The sequence below is a fragment of the Ornithorhynchus anatinus genome, chromosome 10, assembly GCF_004115215.2.
Source record: "Ornithorhynchus anatinus isolate Pmale09 chromosome 10, mOrnAna1.pri.v4, whole genome shotgun sequence".
Classification (NCBI taxonomy): domain Eukaryota; kingdom Metazoa; phylum Chordata; class Mammalia; order Monotremata; family Ornithorhynchidae; genus Ornithorhynchus; species Ornithorhynchus anatinus.
In genome coordinates this window covers 51,536,581-51,554,531 of record NC_041737.1, presented here as the reverse complement: position 1 = coordinate 51,554,531, position 17,951 = coordinate 51,536,581, and the positions used below count along the sequence as shown (strand labels likewise).

The window sequence follows — 17,951 nt, the reverse complement described above, 5'->3', positions numbered from 1 at the left end:
AATCGTCCCTTGCCTCGTGGGTGACTTTGGGCAAGTCACTTAACTTCTCTGAGCCACGCTCTCCTCATTTGTAAAATGAGGATCCAATTCTTGTCCTCCCTCCCCTTATATTGTGATACCCCCTGTGGGGCAGAGACTGTGATGATGGTAGTATTTGCTAAGCGCTAGGGGAGATACAAGGTAATCAGGTCGTCCCATGTGGGGCTCACAGACTTAAGCCCCATTTTACAGATGAGGTAACTGAGGCACAGAGAAGTGAAGTGACTTGCCCAAAGTCACCCAGCTGACAAGTGGCGGAGCCGGGATTCGAACCCATGACCTCTGACTCCCAAGCGCGCGCTCTTTCCACTGAGCCGCGCTGCTTCTCTGAGGACCTGATGATCTTCTATCTACCCCGGTGCTTAGTACGGTGCGTGGCACAGTCAGTGCTTAACCATTATTATCAGTATTATCATTACTACGGTTATCATCCCTCTTCCCTCATTTAGGCCAGCCTCGGGCTTTTTTCCTTCTTTGTCCTGTTGTGGTTGTTCAGTTTTCTTCTTAGAGTTTAGGGGCCTGACACTTTTAGAAAACCCCAATCTCTCTCCGGCTTCCACCTGTCACCACCGACTCTCTGGCCCCTGTGTGGTTGTCACTGACCCCACACTGGTCAGTCTGGGGGAAGCACGATGTAGTGGATAGAGCCGGGGCCTGGGAGTCAGAATGACCTGGGTTCCGATCCTGCCATGTGTCTGCTGTGTGACCTCGGGCAAGTCGCCTCACGTCTCTGGGCCTCAGCGACCTCATCCGTAAAATGGGGGTGGAGACTGGGAGCCCCACGTGGGACAGGGACCGTGCCTGGCGCATAGTAAGTGCTTTACAAATACCGTAATTATGATTATTGTTATAATCTCTCTGGATCTTCCTTGCCTTTCCCCAGCTCCTGGGGTGGAGAGAGAGAAGCACTGGGAAGCACAGGAAGCACTAGGAGACACGGGGACTGTATCGGAGGCCTCTGGCCCAGGGGAATTCTAGGAAACAGAGCTTGTGCCCAGGTGCTGCTGAGCTCTAATTAGAAGCTGCTAGGTTCAGAGGAGGGGCAGCTGGGTGCTTATAAATGCAGTGAAGAGGCAGAGCTTCTCTGCAAGGATGGGTTTTGCGGCGGGGGATTAGGTAAAGGGGGTTCAGTCGTGTGTTTAGGGGGAGTGGGTGTGTCGGTGGAATGGGGAAGTTCAGGTCTGTGACCCGCTGATGTGCAGAGGGTTTAGCTTGGATGTGGGCTGAGTGGAGGGTGATCCATCGGGGACCCGAGTGGTTTGAGCGTTTTACAGACAGAGGAGGCTTTCGGGGAGCTGGCCGGGAGGGGTCTCCCGAGTTGAGTTGGGGGACGGGGCCACCCGCCTCCCTGCAGGCTGAAGCCCCGTCGTCCCCCCGTCCCCGCCTCGGAGTAGGCAGGAGAGCCGCTGCCCGGCTCCCTTCGGACGCTCTCCCGGGCCCAAGATGGATGACGGCGCTCACCTCCGGCAGAAGTTGCAGTTTTCTGACTCCGAGGAAGAGACGGAGATGGAAGGGGAGCGGGGGAGGGAGACCCAGACGCCGGACAGGAGCGGTGGCTTCCAGCTCTGGCGGACCCATTCCCCTCTCCTGGTGACCCCTCAGAGGGGCCCCCCCCGGCTCCCCCCCGGCTCCCAACCAGAGCAAGACGCGTCCTCCTCGGAGACGGGACTCGTCCCGGAGGGCGAGCGTCGGGGCCGGGCCGGAGTGTCCCGGGACGCCACTGCACCAGGCCACCTGGAAGAAGCTGCAGCTGTGTGACACTCCGTGCACCCCCCAGGTGACGTTGGGTGTTGTGGGGGGAGCCCGTGCGGGTCCGGGGCAGCTATGGTGCTTCCTGCACCCAGGAGAGGCCATCTCACGGCGATTGCCGGCCTGCCACGGGTGCTCCGAGCTCGGTATGACACGGAGAAAGGTGTCTGTCCGGTTGGCTTCGGGGAGCCTGCCAGCCAATGGTGTAGAACAGTTCCCAACTGATTTTTCACGTAGTCATTTGAACGAATATTCATTCTCACGAGACTTTGGGGGTGGGGGGAGTTGGAGAACACTACTGAGAGGCACGTGGCCTGGTCACTACCGAACGGTTGTGGGGGCTGTGGCTCCGGAGCCCCTCTCTTAGTAGGAGAAAGGCAACCCCGAGCAAAAATGCTTACCGAGCAGCCCCTGGCTGAGGTGATTGTGGAGCTACTGCGGTCTAGTCAGGCCGACTAAAAACTGCCCCATCCTGCCTCCTCGAGGCTCCCTCTCCGTCACCCTCCCGGGACCGGTCCATTTTCCAGACCGTCCCTCCCTCCCTCCCTGAAGCCAGGCAGGGTCTGTAGCCCCCCTCCACCTCCCCGGCTGGGCTGGAATCAGGGTGGGAGGTTCATAAGATATCGCCCGTCTAGCTTTCTCAGGGGCGGGAAGAACTTGGCCCCCCGCCAGGCCAGGAGAAGGCCAGTCTCCGTCACACGTCCGCACCCCTCTCTCTGCCCACCCCGGTGGACACGCTGGCCCAGGCTCCCCGGGAGGGCCAGGTTCACGTATCTGGCGGTGGGTGTGCGTGTGGGGGTCGGGGGGATGACCCGACCGCTGCGGCCCCTCGCCCCCCCCCCCCCCAGGGTCTACGGGCGAACTCGGACCGCCGCTCCACGGAGCGGCTCCCGGCCAGAGGCCCCAGGCACCTGCGGCTCACCCCCGCCACGGCCCCCGAAGAGATGGCCTCCACGTCCCTCGTCAACATCAACCCCTTCACTCCCGAGTCCTACCGCCAGCTCTTCCTCCATTCCAGCGGCAAGAGGAAAGCCAGAGGAGAACAGTGAGTGTCTCTGGCGGGCCCGGGACGGCGAAGCGGGGAGGACTCTGAGTTTCAGAGGGGCAGAAAAAACTCCCTGGTGGACTCAACTTGAGAAGCGCATTTCTAGTATCATTAACGATCGTATTGATAATGAGGTTACTGGGTCCCAAGCACGGCGCTAGACACTTGGGCAGGTACGGGATACAGAGCTGTCCTTCGTAGTCAGAGGCGGCACCGTGGATGGTGACGTTCGTTCATTCAATCGCATTTATGGAGCGCTTAATGTGTGCAGAGCTCTGTACTAAGTGCTTAGAAAGTACAATTCAGACGTTCACCGAGGAGCACGCCTGTGGCTGAAAAGGTCAGTGAGGGACCCGGAAGCCGATCGTGCACACGATAAGGCCGCCGGGTGGCAGACGGTCCCCGTCCCCCATGGGGCGCAGGGTCTAAGAGGGAGGAAGACTGTGGCGTGTGTTACCCATTTTACAGATGAGGAAACTGAGCCCAGAGGACTTGTCTGAGGTCGCATAGACAAATGGCAGAGGTGGCATTAGAACCCAGATCCTCTGACTGGTGAAATATATTTAAGGGCTCGTAAGGCGGCCGTCTGCAGGAGGGCCCCAGGCCTCTTGCCGGCCTCCGCTGAGTTGTGTGTCTGTCTTTCCCTCTCTCTTTCTCCCTGCAGGGAAGAAGCCAGTCCGGTAGAGGCAGGCCTACCTGCTAAGGTGAGTTCAACCCAGCCCTGAACAGGAAGGAACACAAATATTTACTCCTGCCCTTTGCTCATCTGCCCTTGACAGCTTAGCAGTCCCCAAACCTCCATACTTCCAGGAAGCCCAGCTCGCCAGACCCGGGGTGGTTGAGTTCATACCTCGCTGGGGTCGAGCTGTCCTTACCTGTAATCCGATCCATCTTCCAGGCTGGAGAAAGAAACTCCATCGAGAGGAAGGAAAAACTGCCATTTTCCATGTCCGGGGCTGTGCAATCGATCGATCAATAAATCCGATTGATTGTGCAAATTCATCTGCTCTCTGAGTGACTCAGTGGGGTCAGCTCGTTCTGAGCTCAGAGGGTAGAAAACTGTCTTGGTAAAAGCAGGGTGATGAATTGCTGTGAGTGCTGACCACGGCTGTGTCCCGTCTGGGGTCCTTACGTGGTCCGGATGTGTTCCGGGCGGCTTGTACCCTCGATCTAGCGGATGGGGGTGTCCGGGTGGGTGATCTGGGGGCCGGGTATCTCCCCACTGGCCTTCAGCCAGTTGCTTTTGCTTCGGTGAGATGGCAGCAGATGGCTCCGGGGACGCCTCCCGCGGAGAAGAGGGTGTGTGGCGGGGTTGCCAAGTTCCAGCCTCGGTGACGTGTGACACCAAAATTGGTCTGGAGTCGCTGAATGTGGCGACCGCCTTCCCGGACCCTTCTCTGCTTCCCCGGCTCCCTTCCTCTCTTTATCCCCGACATCATGCCCTGACTGCTTAGCCGTCTCCCCTTGTCCCACTGAGCAACTTGTCCTGAGACCGGCCAACTGGAGCTGGGCCCTGTGACCCTTCGCCCCCTTGGAGAAGGGGGAGCCTTTGCTTAGCCGTGTGCGGGGATTCGCTCATTCAGTCGTATTCGAGTGCTTACTGTGAGCAGAGCACTATACTAAATGCTTGAGAGAGTACAGTATAACAGACGCATTCCTGCCCACAAAGAGCTCCCAGTCTAGAGGGGGACACAGACATTAATACATATAAACACACACATACAGATCCTCTCCTCAGTCTGCAGCAGAACAAGTGTCTCTGTCCCCAGTGCAGCTGACTTGCCTGGGAAGGCAAGCTAACTTAGCTACCAACCTCCCTCAGCTGGGGGCCATGTAGGTGCCATTTAACATCTCCACCCACCCTGGGAAGGGGAAGCACCAATTTGAAAATTGAAGGGAGAGAAATCTGACGCTGGGTGACTGGGAAGGAATTTATCACGACTTGATTTTTATTTTGGGGGTGGTGTCCTCCTGTTTTGATGCTCTGTACCTTAATTAGCCGGCCTTCTGTGCCACCTTCCTCTCGGCGTGTTCACCTCCCTCTCCCTGGATGGTGTTGACTGATTTGGTCTGGCGCCCAGCTGAGATCCATCGATCAGCGGTGTTTGAGTGCTTACTGCGTGCACGGCGGTACTCCTGCTTAAGCGCGTGGGAGGGTATAATCCAATGGAGCTGGTAGACGTGTTCCCTGCCCTCAAGGAGCTTACAGTCTAGAGGGTAGACGGACGTTAAATTAGAGATAGGAGAAAGAGCAGAGTATAAGGATGTGGATGTAGCTGCTTGGGGGAGGTGAGTATCAAAGTGCTAAAAGATGATTTGGGGATGGAATTTCAGTGCTTAAGGGGTACAGACTCAAGGGCAGAGGTGACACGACCGAGGGGGGGAATTGTTGGAGAAATGAATGTCGCTCAGGGAAGGCTTCCTGGAAGAGGAAGCAACATGGCACAGTGGATTAAGCGCGGGCCTGGGAGTCAGAGGACCTGGGTTCTAATCCATTTGTCTGCCATGTGACCTTGGGTAAGTCATTTCTCTAGGTCTCAGTTACCTCATCTAGAAAATGGGGATTGAGATTCTGAGCCCCAAGTGGGACATGCACTGGGTCCAACCTAATTAGCTTGTATCTACCCCAGTGCTTAATACGCTGCCTGGCACGTAGTCAATGCTTAACAACTACCATAAAAAAGAGGTATGATGCCTCTCTGTTGTTTTAGCAAGGCACTGAAGATGAGAGTGGTGGTTTGCTGGTTAGGAAGGGGGAGGGAGTTCTGGGCTGGAGACAGGACATGAGCAAGGGGATGTCGGTGAGACAGATGAGATGGGTTCAGAGGAAGCGTGGGCATCTTTCATCGGACGGTCTGCTTTTATAGTGCAGCGTTGTCCACGGTGACCAGCCGGGCGGGCCGCTGCTCACCTCCCCAGTGGGTCCTTGATGCCTGGCTCTGCCTTCCCAACCTCCTCGGTCTGGGGGGACGGGGAGGGGCAGACTGTCTGACCCCAGGCAGCTCCCGGGGTCACGCTGTCTGTGAGGAACACTCACCGGGCCCCCCTTCCCTCTCAGAGAAGCGTCTTGCGTGAGAGCAACATGGTCTCCCGCTACGACACGGAATTCCTGGAGCTGGAGAAGATCGGGGTCGGGGAGTTCGGCTCCGTGTTCAAGTGCATCAAGAGGCTGGATGGGTGCATCTATGCAATCAAACGCTCCACGAGGCCTCTGGCAGGGTCCTTAAATGAGTGAGTTTGGGGCGCGGTGGGTGAGGGAGCGGGGACAGAGTAATGTCCAGTCTCTTGTCAACTGTGCCCAAGTGGGTAACGAGCTTCCGACTTGAAAACTCTCTCACTCTGCCTTCCTCCAACCTTCACCCGCAGTCCGCTTTGCAGGTAGTTCTTATCCATCACTGTCCTAAGCGCTTGGGAGAGTACGATCTCCCGGACCTCGAGGAGTTTACGTTCTACCTCTATATCGGTGTGTAACTGGTGTATCTATATCGATTCATTCGCTCGTATTTATTGAGCACTGATTGCGTGGAGAGCACTGTACTAAGCACTTGGGAGAGTACAGTACAACGATAAACGGGTGTATTCCCTGCCCTCAACGAACTTACAGTCTAGAGTGGGAGAGACAGATATCAATACAAATAGAGTGCGTGTCCCTGTCCTTCAAACTAGCAGACATTACTGTGCTCCCACCCTGTATTATCCCTGAAAACCAAGATTTGAATTCCTAATGATGGTGTGATTTAAGCACCTCCTTTGTGCCAAAGTGCTAGGATAAATGCAGAGGATCAGATACAGCCCCTGTTCCACCCTGGGCGCGTGGTCGAAGAGGCTGGTACCATCTTGGGGTGATGGCATCTGCCTCCCTGTAATGTCTGGGGAGTTGGGGTTTTTTTTTTTAAATTGTTGTCGTTTTCTGTTTGTTTTTTTTCTCTTCAGTGTCTAGGGCTAGTTGTGGACAGGGAATATGTCTTCCAACTTTATTATATTGTGCCCAGTATAGGGCTCTGCCCACAGTAAGTGCTGAATAAATCACTGATTAATTGATGGAGAGATTTGAGGTCTCTTGGAGAACTCAAAGCAGCCAGCGATCATTCATTCGATATGTGCAGAACACCGTACTAAGCACTTGGAATGTACAGTTCGGCAGCAGATAGGGACAATCCCTGCCCAATGACAGGCTCGCAGTGGCCAACGGACAACTTCCACTGGGTTCCCAAGGTTTACAAGCTCTCATTTTATGGGCTCCCCTCTGCCAACTCCCTGGCTGTCCCTCGAGGGCTTTTGGTCTTCTTCATATCTAGGTTGGTGTCTGACCAGGAAGACTGATCATATTTGAGCGCTCACTATGTACCGAGCATTATACTACGCGTCCGGAAGAGTACGACAGATCCGAGCTGGTAGATACGTTCTCTGCCCGAAACGAGTTTACGGTGTAGAGGAGGACGCAGACGCTAATATAAATTAAATTATGGCTACGTACCTAAGTGGTACGGGGCTGAGGGCGGGGTGAATAGAAGACGCAAATCCTACTGCAAGGATAATGCAGAAAGGAGAGGGAGAAGGGGAAATGAGGGCCCTGTTGGAGGAGGCCTCTTGGAGGAGATATGCTTTTAATAAGGCTTTGAAGAGGGGGAAGAGTGATACGAAGAGAGAGGGAATTGCAGGCTGTGGTTGAGAGGTCGGCGGTGAGATAGGTGGAGGTACAGTGAGTAGGCTGGAGTGTGCGGACTGGACGGTAGTAATAGGAAGCCAGGGAGGTAAAGTAGGAGTGCTTTAGCTGGGGCGTCGTGCAACTAGAAACTAAGATTGACAAAAGGCTTTTCTAGTGCAGATCAGGGAGGCTGTTGTACTCTCCCAACTGCTTAGTACAGTGCCCCCGCACACAGTAAGCACTCGATAAATATGACCGGGAGCAGGGGTCGTTGTTGACTTGCTGACTAACCTTTCTTCTCCCTGGTCTGTAATAAGAATTGTGGTATTTAAGCGCTTACTATGCGCCGAACACTGTACCAGACCCTTGAGGGAGTACAATAAGAGTTGGTCGTCATGCTCCTCGCCCGCAGGGAGCTTACACTCCTAACGAAAATCACAAGCAGGACCTGCTCACAGCCTAGGGAATGCGAGGATCCATCAGCGATATTTATCGAGTACTTCCTGTGCGCCGAACGATACACTAAGCGCTTGGGGAGTAGGATGTAGAAGAGTCGGTAGGCTCGTTCCCTGCCCACGAGGAGCCTCTGTGTGTCTCCTGTCTGCAGGCTCGCAGCGCTGCGGGAAGTGTACGCCCACGCCGTGCTAGGACATCACCCCCACGTGGTACGTTACTACTCCGCTTGGGCAGAGGATGATCACATAATCATCCAGAACGAGCACTGCAATGGTGAGCTCTGGGAGGGGGGGGATGGGGGCACTGGCTGCCGTGGCCAGTTATCTGGCTTTCGGGCGACAACCGGTCTCCGGCCCCGGGGCGGATTGGGCACCAGAGAAGCAGCGTGGCCTAGTGGAAAGAGCGTGGACCCGTGTTCTAATCCTGGTGACGTCGGGCAAGTCGCTTCACTTCTGTGTCTCCCTTTCCTCAACTATAGTGGAGCTTCAGGATCTCTTCTCCCCGTCCCACGTGAAACTGAATCTGTCCGATCTACTTGCGTGGTATCTCTGTGCTTCGTACAGTGTTTGGCACGAAGGAAATGCTTAAAAAATATTATTGTTAGGCCCCTTTCTCACTGGTAGCTTCTGTTTTCGGCCTCCTCGTCTCCAGGCGGGGAGCGTCGTGGCTCGGAAGTGGTTCCCGGGGCCCTGGCGAGGGGAACGCAAAGGCTTGGGGGAGGGGGTGTCCTGGGAGGGTGGAGCTGGATGGACTTCTGCAAAATGGTACACGCGAAGGTCAGCGTGGAGGCGTCCCACAACCCCGCTCCTGGCTGCTCAGTACCTGCTGGGGCCGGCCAAGGTCACCCTGTTCTGGGGACGGGGGGGACGACGGCTTCATTACGGTCACGTCCTTCTGGGGGAGCAGACTATCCTTGAGGAACCCTCAAGGATAGCGATCTTTAGCTGTTCCTCTTTTTCAAAACCAGAGCTAGTGGCGAGCGTTGCCTGGGAGAGTGATAGACTGGCTGTTTTTTCCATCTCGATACTACTAATAGTAACTGGGGTAGTTAAATGCTTACTACGTGCCAGTCACTGTACTAAGCAATGGGGTGGATACAAGCCAATCGGGTCGGACCCCGTCCCTGTCCCTCATGGGGCTCACAGGATTAATCCCCGTTTTACAGATGAGGCGACTGAGGCACAGAGAAGTGAGGTGACATGTCGGGGCCAGAGCCGGTGTTAGAACCCAGGTCTCTGTGACTCCCAGGCCCGGGCTCAATCCACTGATAATTATAATGATGATGGCGCTCGCTACAGCCCCTGTACTAAGCACTAGGCCACGCTGCATCTCTTCAGGGTTTCTGACTGTCCCCTGGAGGCCCTGTGCTATACGAAATGAGCCAATAAACACATTCCCTCCCCACAAAGGGGTTCCCACTTGAATGGGGGTGACTGACCTAGTATTTACGAACCGAGAAAAGAAAATAACTGCAGGTTCCGGGAAGCCGACGGAGCTAGACCAGGGCTGCTGCAGAGGAAGTATGGGGGTGCTAGGGGTGGCTGCTAGGTCCGGGGGTGTCACGAGGCTTAGTCCAGGGGTTGGCTTTCTCACCTGGCCACGACAGAGCCCCTTCCTACCAACCCAGAGCAGACTGTCAGGTGTGGGTATCAATCAGTGGCATCTACTGAGGGCTTTCTGTGTGTACTAAGCTCTCTGGGGAGTGCAAGTGAATAACAATGGTATTTAAGTGCTTACTGTGTGCAAAGCACTGTTCTAAGTGCTGGGGGGAGGATACGACAAGGTAGATACATTCCTTGCCCACAAGGAGCTCGCAGGGTGGGACAGTGGGGTGATCTTGCACTTTTACTGCGATTTAAACCCTAGTAACGATTTGCAGTGCCGTTCTCTGGGCTTTCCAAAGATTTCAGCAGGGAGGGGGATCCGTAGCAGGAAGGAAGACTAAGGGGATTAGCAGGGGACCAGAGTATTAAGCTCTCTGAGGACAGGGACGGTGTCTAACCACTATATTGTACTCTCCCAAGTACTTGATGTATTACTCTGCCCGCAGTAAATGCTCAATAAATACGTTTGGTTGATTGGGGTTCTCAGTTTCCACTTCAAATCCAGAGGGAGGAGGTTAGGTGTGTTTTGAGGCTTTTCTCTGACTATAATACGTGTCACTTGTATATATATTTTTAATGGTATTTGTTAAGCGCTTACTATGTACCAGGTGCCGTCCTGAGTACTGCGCTACATACAAGCTAATCAGGTTGGACGCAGACCTCGGTCCATACGGGGCTCACAGACTTAATCCCCATTTTCCTGATGAGGTAACTGAGCCCCAGAGAAGTGAAGTGACTTGCCCAAGGCCACCCAGCCGACAAGTGGCGGAGCCAGGATTTGAAACCAGGTTCCCTGCCTCCCAAGCTGGTAGAGGTTGTGGATCTAACTTGAGAGACCTTTTATTCCTAGCCTATAATTAAGTCTCGAACAAGAGCCCGGTTGACAATCTGAGCCTTTCTAACCGTCCCCAGAGCTCTAGGTGAGGAGGATTCATTTCTTCTTCCCCTGAGGTAATAGAGGGCCCATTTTAGCTCACTGAACCACAGAGGAAACGGAGGCTCAGGGGAGATAGGGTTGTAAATGGCGGGGGGAGGCTCAATTGGATTCTCGTCCTTGGCCCCGCTGACCGTCGGGACTCTTACTGTCGCTAGGTGGGAGCCTGCAGGATTTGGTGCTGGCAAGCAAGAGGAGCGGCCAGCTCCTTCCGGAGCCCGAGCTCAAGAACATCCTGCTGCAAGTCTCCCTGGGCCTTCGGGGTATCCACAACTCTGACCTGGTGCACCTGGACCTCAAACCCAGTCAGTACCTGAAGCCCCCTCCCTTCCTTTCCAGCTTGCTCTGCCCAGGCATCCCCTCTCCCCTATGGTTCTTCCTGGGTTGGGTGTGTTTGTGTCTGTTTTTATTGTTTGCTTTCATGGCGCTATTCTACGCGCTAGGGTAGGTGCATGTCAAGACGGGGCACCTGGGGACCTCTCTGTCTAGTATCTTTTTGTCTCCATGCTTCTGCTTGGGCCACCGAGTTCTGGGCTCAGAAATGGTGCCTGTGTTTTGGGGGACCTGGGATGAGGAAACACAGAGGCCCTGGAACGAAGGGGTGGGGTGGACGAGGGGAGGGCGTCCGGGGAAACGCTCAAGGTTCGCCCGTGCTTCCGCAAGACAGCACCGGCGATGTCACACAGTGGGGCTCCACCCTGGCTTCGGAGCACTGGCGGTGGCCTCCTTATGTGCCGGGGAGAGGAGTGATGAGGAGGACTTTTCTCCTCTCCACCCCATTTAGTTTTTGCTTCCTATTCTTATTTCCTCCTCCTTTGCTCCCTGTCGATGGGTCATCAGCCTTGGATCTGCTCCCTCTGCACTTTCTTTCCACCCCCCCCCAACCCAGCTCCAGGCTCCACCTGACCCTAGGATGGCCTGGTCTTCCACGATCCCTTGCCACCAGGTTCTCGTGGTACCTCGATGGACCTCGCCGGCTTCGGCGGGCTGCCGAGTGGGGAGGCCTGACTTTTCCCAGCAGTGGGACGGTCGATTGGAACTTTCCCCGGAAGCCATATGACTCAGCCAGAGGCTGCCTCTGGGTCAGGGCTGACTAAAAAGGGGAAAGTAATCTGGGTAGCTTTGACCCGCTGACCTGAGGTCACCCCTCTGGGCCTTCTGAGCAGTGAAGGCGGAGCTGCTCGGGGGATGTTGAGGAGGGGAGTTGGAAGTGTGCTCCAGTGGGCTGGAAACCATAATAATAATTACGGTATATAAGTGCTTACTGTGTGCAGGCACTGTACTCTGGGGTTGGATCCAAGCAAATCGGGATGGATGCGGTCTCTCGTGGGGCTCTGTCTTGATCCCCGTTTTACAGAGGAGGTAACCGAGGCGCAGAGAAGTGAAGCGCCTTGTTCGAGGTCACACAGCAGACAAGTGGCAGTGTCAGGATTAGAACCCACGATCTTCTGACTCCCAGGCCCATGGTCTATCCACTACGCCACGCTGCTTCTCCTGTGCCATCTGTGGGAGAGAGGAGAAGGGTGCCACCCAGGCCCGCTCAGTACGGGCTCAACCCAGTCGGGTCACCGGTCGCCCAACCTCTGGACCCCCGGCACAGCTGGCGCTCCCCTCGGTGGATGGTAATGCCAAATGGGGGTGGTGGTCCCTGGGCTGCTGGGTCTGTGCAGTCCCAGCCACCTCAGCCTGCCCATCCCCCTTCGGACTCTGCCTCAATTCAGTAATAACTACGGCACTTAAGTGCTTACTGTGAGCGAAGCACTGGGGTAGATACAAGTTAATCCAGTTGGAGACGGTCCCTGTAGCACGTGGGGGGGGTGTCCAGCTCTTAACCCCATTTTACAGATGAGGTAACGGAGGCACAGAGAAGTTAAGTGACTTGCCTAAGGTCACCCAGTAGATAGGTGGCGAAGCCGGGATTAGAACCCAGGTTCTTGTGACTCTCAGGCCCGTTCTCTATCCATCTGAGCTGTGATAGAACCAGGCCCCGGATCCCGGCCTGGGCCGGGCTCTAGCTGGAGTTTCTCGGATGGAAAAACTGGCTGGGCCTTGAGGAGACACTCCTCCAAGGGGCACGAAGGAGCGGGAGTGACGAGAGGCGTAGGACGTGCAGACAGGCACCCCGTCCACCTGGAGATGGTGGCCCGGAGCAAAGGGGAGGGGGTGGGCAGAGATGGGGGCAAACCCCAATCGCCCTCCTCAGGTAATATCTTCATCTGCCGTAAGCTGACCGGTGAATCCCCCGCTGTTCTGGAGGAGGGGGAGACTGAGGATGACTGCTTCCTGTCTGCCAGCGTGATGTACAAAATCGGTGAGTTCTCCTTCCTCCCGTCAGCCGGCTCTCAGGTGAATCGATCGACATTACTGAGCACTGACACCGAGCCGTGCGACACCACGGACACATCTCTCCCAGAACGCCCCGCTCTCCATCTGCGGTCGTCCCGGTAGTGGATCCGTAGAGTTTTCTTGGTAAAAATCCGGCACTGGTTTAGCATCGCCGCCTTTCCCGCAGTAAACTCGAGTCTCAGCCTTCCACCGGCCAGCCACTGCCCAAGCTAGGAATGGAATGGGTAGGCCTCTACTTGATTCTCCCTCCTGTAGCCGAGACTGGTAGAGGACTGGAAACTCTCCAGATGCGACCCTGAGAGGGGACTAAGCGCTTAGGAAAGAACAATTCAATAGTGGGCGGACACGATCCCTGCCCGCAAGGAACTTCCAGTCTAGAAGTCCAACGGGTCTAGACGGAAGGCTGAGCGATGGGGAGGGATTCGTCCAGTCGTGCTGCAGGTGTGTCTCCTCTGAGCAGGTGACCTGGGCCACGTGACTTCCATCAGAAACCCCCAAGTGGAGGAAGGAGACAGCCGTTTCTTGGCCAAGGAGATTCTGCAAGAGGTACGTCTGGGAGAGGAGGGAGGGCAGGGTAGGGGGCCTCGTCTCTGCCTGCCGGCACCTGCTCCCTACAAACAGGAAGTGGAAATGTTGGTAGCGTTCCCGGGCTTAGGGGTTACCCTGTCAGGGGACGGGTGTAGACTCTACCCTCCTACTCTGCCCGGGCCTACTCTTGCCCCCCAGCCACTGTCCCTCTGGGTTCCCGAGGCCAGAAACCTGTTTGGAGGCTCACACAGACTCTTCCCTGGAGAGAGGGGGAGGACCAGAAGGAGGATTTGAGATTTGAGTTTCTTCATCATGATCTCTGTTACCCTCTGGGGTGGGCGCAAGACCTACGTGGTCAATCGATCCCTCCCGGAGCTCACACCCTAAAAGGGGAGCGTGTCTTCTCCCCGTTTTACAGATGACGGAACTGAGGACCTGGGAAGGGTAAGTGACTTCCCCAAGGTCACGCAGCAAGTGAGGGGCAGAGCTGGAGCTAGAATCCTGATCTCACCCAGGCCTGGGCTCTCTGCACCAGGCCACACTCCCACCCAGGTGTTTCATGGTAAAGACACTTCCCCGGGCCTTCGTCCCCGAACCCGCCGTGGATCTCTGGGTCCCGAGAGCTGGCGAAGAGGTCGGCACCTCCCCTGAAGGCACAGGGTTCCCCGAGGCCCCAAAAGTCACCACCTTCCCCGAGCAAGCACTCGGCCCAACCCTGGCCGCCTCCTAACCGGCCGCCTGCCTTCCCTCGGAAGGAGTATCGCTTCCTGCCCAAGGCCGACGTGTTCGCCCTGGGGCTCACCGTCGCCGTGGCCGCCGGCGCGGAGGACTTGCCGCTCAACGGGACCTCGTGGCATCACATCCGCCAGGGCAACCTGCCCCCCATCCCCCAGCGGCTTTCTGAAGACTTCTACAACCTGCTGAAGGTGTGTGCGCCTGGAACGGGCCGAGTGTAAGAGAAGGGAGGGACCGGTCCCCAGCTGTCGCGCGGCAAGGCGGCAGCGGATCGGCAACGCGCGTTTCCGCTTCCATTTCTCCACGTCGGCGTCGGTGCTGTTCCGCGGATGTCGAGCGCTGTTCTAAGCACGGGGCGGAGTGAGCCGGGCGGGCTCGGACTCAGCCCTCTGGGGCTTACGGTCTCTCGGGTCCCTCCCCCAGCTCACGATCGACCCCGACCCCGCGGCGAGACCTACGGCGGCGGCTCTGACCAGGCACCCCGTGCTCCGGCCCTCGCTGGGGCGAGCGGCGGAGCTCCGCCAGCAGCTGGACATGGAGAAGGTGCGGACCGCCAAGCTGGAGAGGTAGGGAGGAGGGGACGTCGCCGCGGTGCCAGTGGGGATAGAATGGGAGGCGGAGGTCGTGACCCAGGGTGGGGTTCTTACTGGTGACGGGGGAGGGCGGGAGTCCTGTCCGACTCCGTTCTCACCAGTGGGCAAAGTGACCGGTCCTGGGGCGGGGAATGTGTCTGTTGTATCGCTATTGTACCCTCCCAGGGGCTTAGCCCAGTGCTCTGCACACGGTACGTGCTCAAATACGACGGCCTGAGAGGATCGATTGTACCGAGCTGACCGCCGCTGACCTCCTTTTGACTCACTCTGGGTTTTTTCATCCTAGTCAGCTTCTCCCCTCTGCCCGTATGCAGGTGACGGGGGCCTCTTGGGCCTCAGAGTCCGGCAGGTGCCCGGGGAAGCTCTGGATGGGCTTGAGATAAGCCTCAAACTAGGGTCGTGTTTCTGCCTTCTGAACGGGAAGTGTTCATTTTCTTCTCCCTCTGGGGTTTTCCTCATGCGTGTGTTTTGGGTATCCAATCTATCAGTGGCATGTATTGAACACTTGCTGTGCAGAACACTCTACCACGTGCTTGGGCGAGTACAGTAGAACCGAGATGGTGGACACGTTCCCTGCCCACAACGGGCTTACACGGAGTCTGTCCCGGGGCATCCTGCAACTTGACTGCCTCCCTCTGTGACCTGGATGACTTTGGTGGGAGGGAGTGCCGACGGAACGGCTACCGGACGGTGCTCCGGCCTAATCTCCGCCTTCCTCTGAAGTAGGGGAGAAGGCCTCATAGACCATTTTCCTGCTGCAGCTACAGGCCCAGTCCCCTCTAGGCTTCCCCTTGGCAGTGGAAGGGGGGCTAGGGCTTGAGAGATGCCCACAGAGAACGGAACGGTAATGGGGTGTGCCCCGTCTGCCTCCTCTGGTCACCGACAGGTCTCGGGCTGGCTAAGCCCCGCCAACTCTCCAAACCCTCTGTGTTTTTTGTCTCCGCTTCTCTGTCAGCGAACTCCGAGCCACCCGGATGCTCGAGAGCCTCAAGCAAGACCTCCGCCAAGGCGGCTCCAGGCCCTCTGCCCCCCGAGCTGCCCCGGCCCGGCCCAAGGGCTCTCGGCGCTTGGTGGGAGGGAAGAACGCCCGCTCTCTGAGCCTCACCTTCATGGGCTACTGATCGGCCCTCGGCCATCGGGGGACCACCTTCCGGGCCTTCTCCCGCCGCCCTGAAATAGAGAGAGGACCGGTCTGTTTTCCCCGCACCTCGAGGCCTATTCTCTGTCATTCCGAGATCCCTGACGGATACCAGCCTCTGACTAGAGCGACTGCTAGAACCTTCTCCTGGGTCTGCGGGCTTGAGGCCGGGGTCCTCTCATTATCCACACTGAGGCGAGGTGTGGGGCGCGGGCAGGGCCTTAAGGGCGGCACAGGCTCCTGCCTCCTCCTCCTCCTCCTTCTTCTTCTTCTTCCTCCTCCTCTTCTCCTTCCCCCAAGCACCCACAGCAGTCAGCAGTGGTTTGGGGAAGGCGCCTGCTCAGAGCCAGTCTGTGAGAGGCTGCAGCTGCTGATTAACCCTTCCACCCCTTTGGAGACTCTCTGGCCCCCAGGACAGCTCTGGTCTCTTTCCACCGCACCCCTCCCCTCCCCAATCTAACTCGTTTCTCACTTCTGATTCCTCCATGTGTGTGGGTGGGTGGTGGTGGGATTTCTTTTAGTTTCAATTGGATTTTATAACTTTAGGCTTTTTAACCGTTTTTTTAAAACTTGAAAAAAAACATCCTTCCCCCTCCTTCATCCTCTCTAAAAAGGAATGGAAAAATGTAAATAAAGTTCTTTTTTTTACAAAAACAAAAAAAGCCCTTTCTGAGAAAAGGAGGAAAACGTTCAACCCCGAGCAAGGCTTTCTCCCTCTTTTTACGCACACAAGCAAGCTCGCTTAACTTGACTACTGAAAGGTAGGGATGGCAGATGGGAACAAAAATTCATCTAAACATTCCTGGGGGAGGGAGATAGGGGTCTTGATTGGATGGCCAAATGAGGCTTGGTTCGAAAGGCTGACCACCTTAGCTTAATTGACAACAGGCAGTCTTCTGCCCAGTAACTTAATGATAATCACTGTGGTGGGTGTTAAATGCTTATGGGACAAGAAGTGGCCTGAACACGATATTATCAAAGTCATTTAGTCAGTTGAATTTGAGTGCTTACGGTGTGGAGAGCAGTGTATTAAACACAGTCCCACCTGGGGCTCATAGTCAAAGGGGAAAAATAGGTATTAAATCTTCACTTTTTACCAATAAGGAAATAGACACCCGCGCTTAACTGACTTGTCAGAGGTCTCGCAGGAGGCAGGTGCTGGGGCAGGGATTAGAACCCAGGCCTCCTGGCTCCCGCTTGCGTGCTCTTTCCGCTCGCCGATGCCGCTTCTCGGCTCGTGGGCTTAGGGTACTGAACTCTCCTCTTGCAACTGCAGGGGACTTATCACCTTCCTCTCTGCCCTTTTTAGGTTTTGGGCCCACGGGAACCATTTTTACTCCAGCAGTTCCCATCTATTCCAAGAGAAATGGTGGCCATAACTGTAGGGTTGGGACCGGAATGGCCGCATCTCTCACTGATTTCAAATGGCAGCAAGTCTTGCCCCCGAGGCTTTTCTGGGCTTTCTAGCGAGGGGAGGTGCCCCTCTGGCATCACCACAGTTCCATCCTGGCAAGAGCAAGGTTTTCCTTTCCCTGCCACGTTGACGCACAGGCAGTGGCGAAGACGCCCACGGCTGCCCAACGATGTCGCGGGCCTGTACTTTGTAAGGGTCTGATGCGGTGGGCCGGGCCGATTGGACGTTCGGTCCACGCCGAAACCGATATTCCGACCTCGATGCAGCCGAGGACGTCCCGGGACAGGAGTCGGAAAGGACGGATGGGCTTCGGTCCTGGGAATTCAGCTCCGAAACCCCGCGTGGAGGAGTTGATGATAGTACTCGGGGCTTGATTGGGGCCGCTCACAATCTTGCCTTGGGGCTCGTTTCCCCTGCCAGGGCCCCGAGTCCGAGTCAGGAGGCGGGTAGTGGTGCAGCACTTTGAGAAGCACATGTGAGGTTGACATTTACTGTGGTATTTATTAAGTGTTTCCTATGTATCAGGCACTTTACTAAACACTGGGGTGGATCCAAGCAAATCAGGTTGGACACTAGTCGCTGACTGACTCACGTGGGGCTTACAGTCTCAATCCCCATTTTGCAGATGAGGTAAGTGAGGCCCAGAGAAGGGAAATGACTTGCTCAAGGTCACAAGCAGACAGGCGGCAGAGCCTGGACTAGGTCCTGCGACTTTCTGACTC

The 17,951-nt window shown here is 56.2% G+C and overlaps 1 protein-coding gene across 1 annotated transcript; it reads left to right on the top strand.

Moving 5' to 3' along the window:
- Positions 1-1,639: 1,639 nt before the first annotated feature.
- On the top strand, positions 1,640-15,976 carry WEE2 (WEE2 oocyte meiosis inhibiting kinase; the record flags this gene model as incomplete). Its single annotated transcript, XM_029072876.2, has 11 exons — positions 1,640-1,816; positions 2,637-2,833; positions 3,498-3,537; positions 5,892-6,064; positions 8,089-8,210; positions 10,634-10,780; positions 12,679-12,786; positions 13,282-13,367; positions 14,105-14,275; positions 14,508-14,650; positions 15,633-15,976. Coding segments are annotated over 11 exons (1,530 nt in total), but the record flags the coding sequence as incomplete, so codon positions are not given.
- Between the last annotated feature and the right edge of the window lie 1,975 nt (positions 15,977-17,951).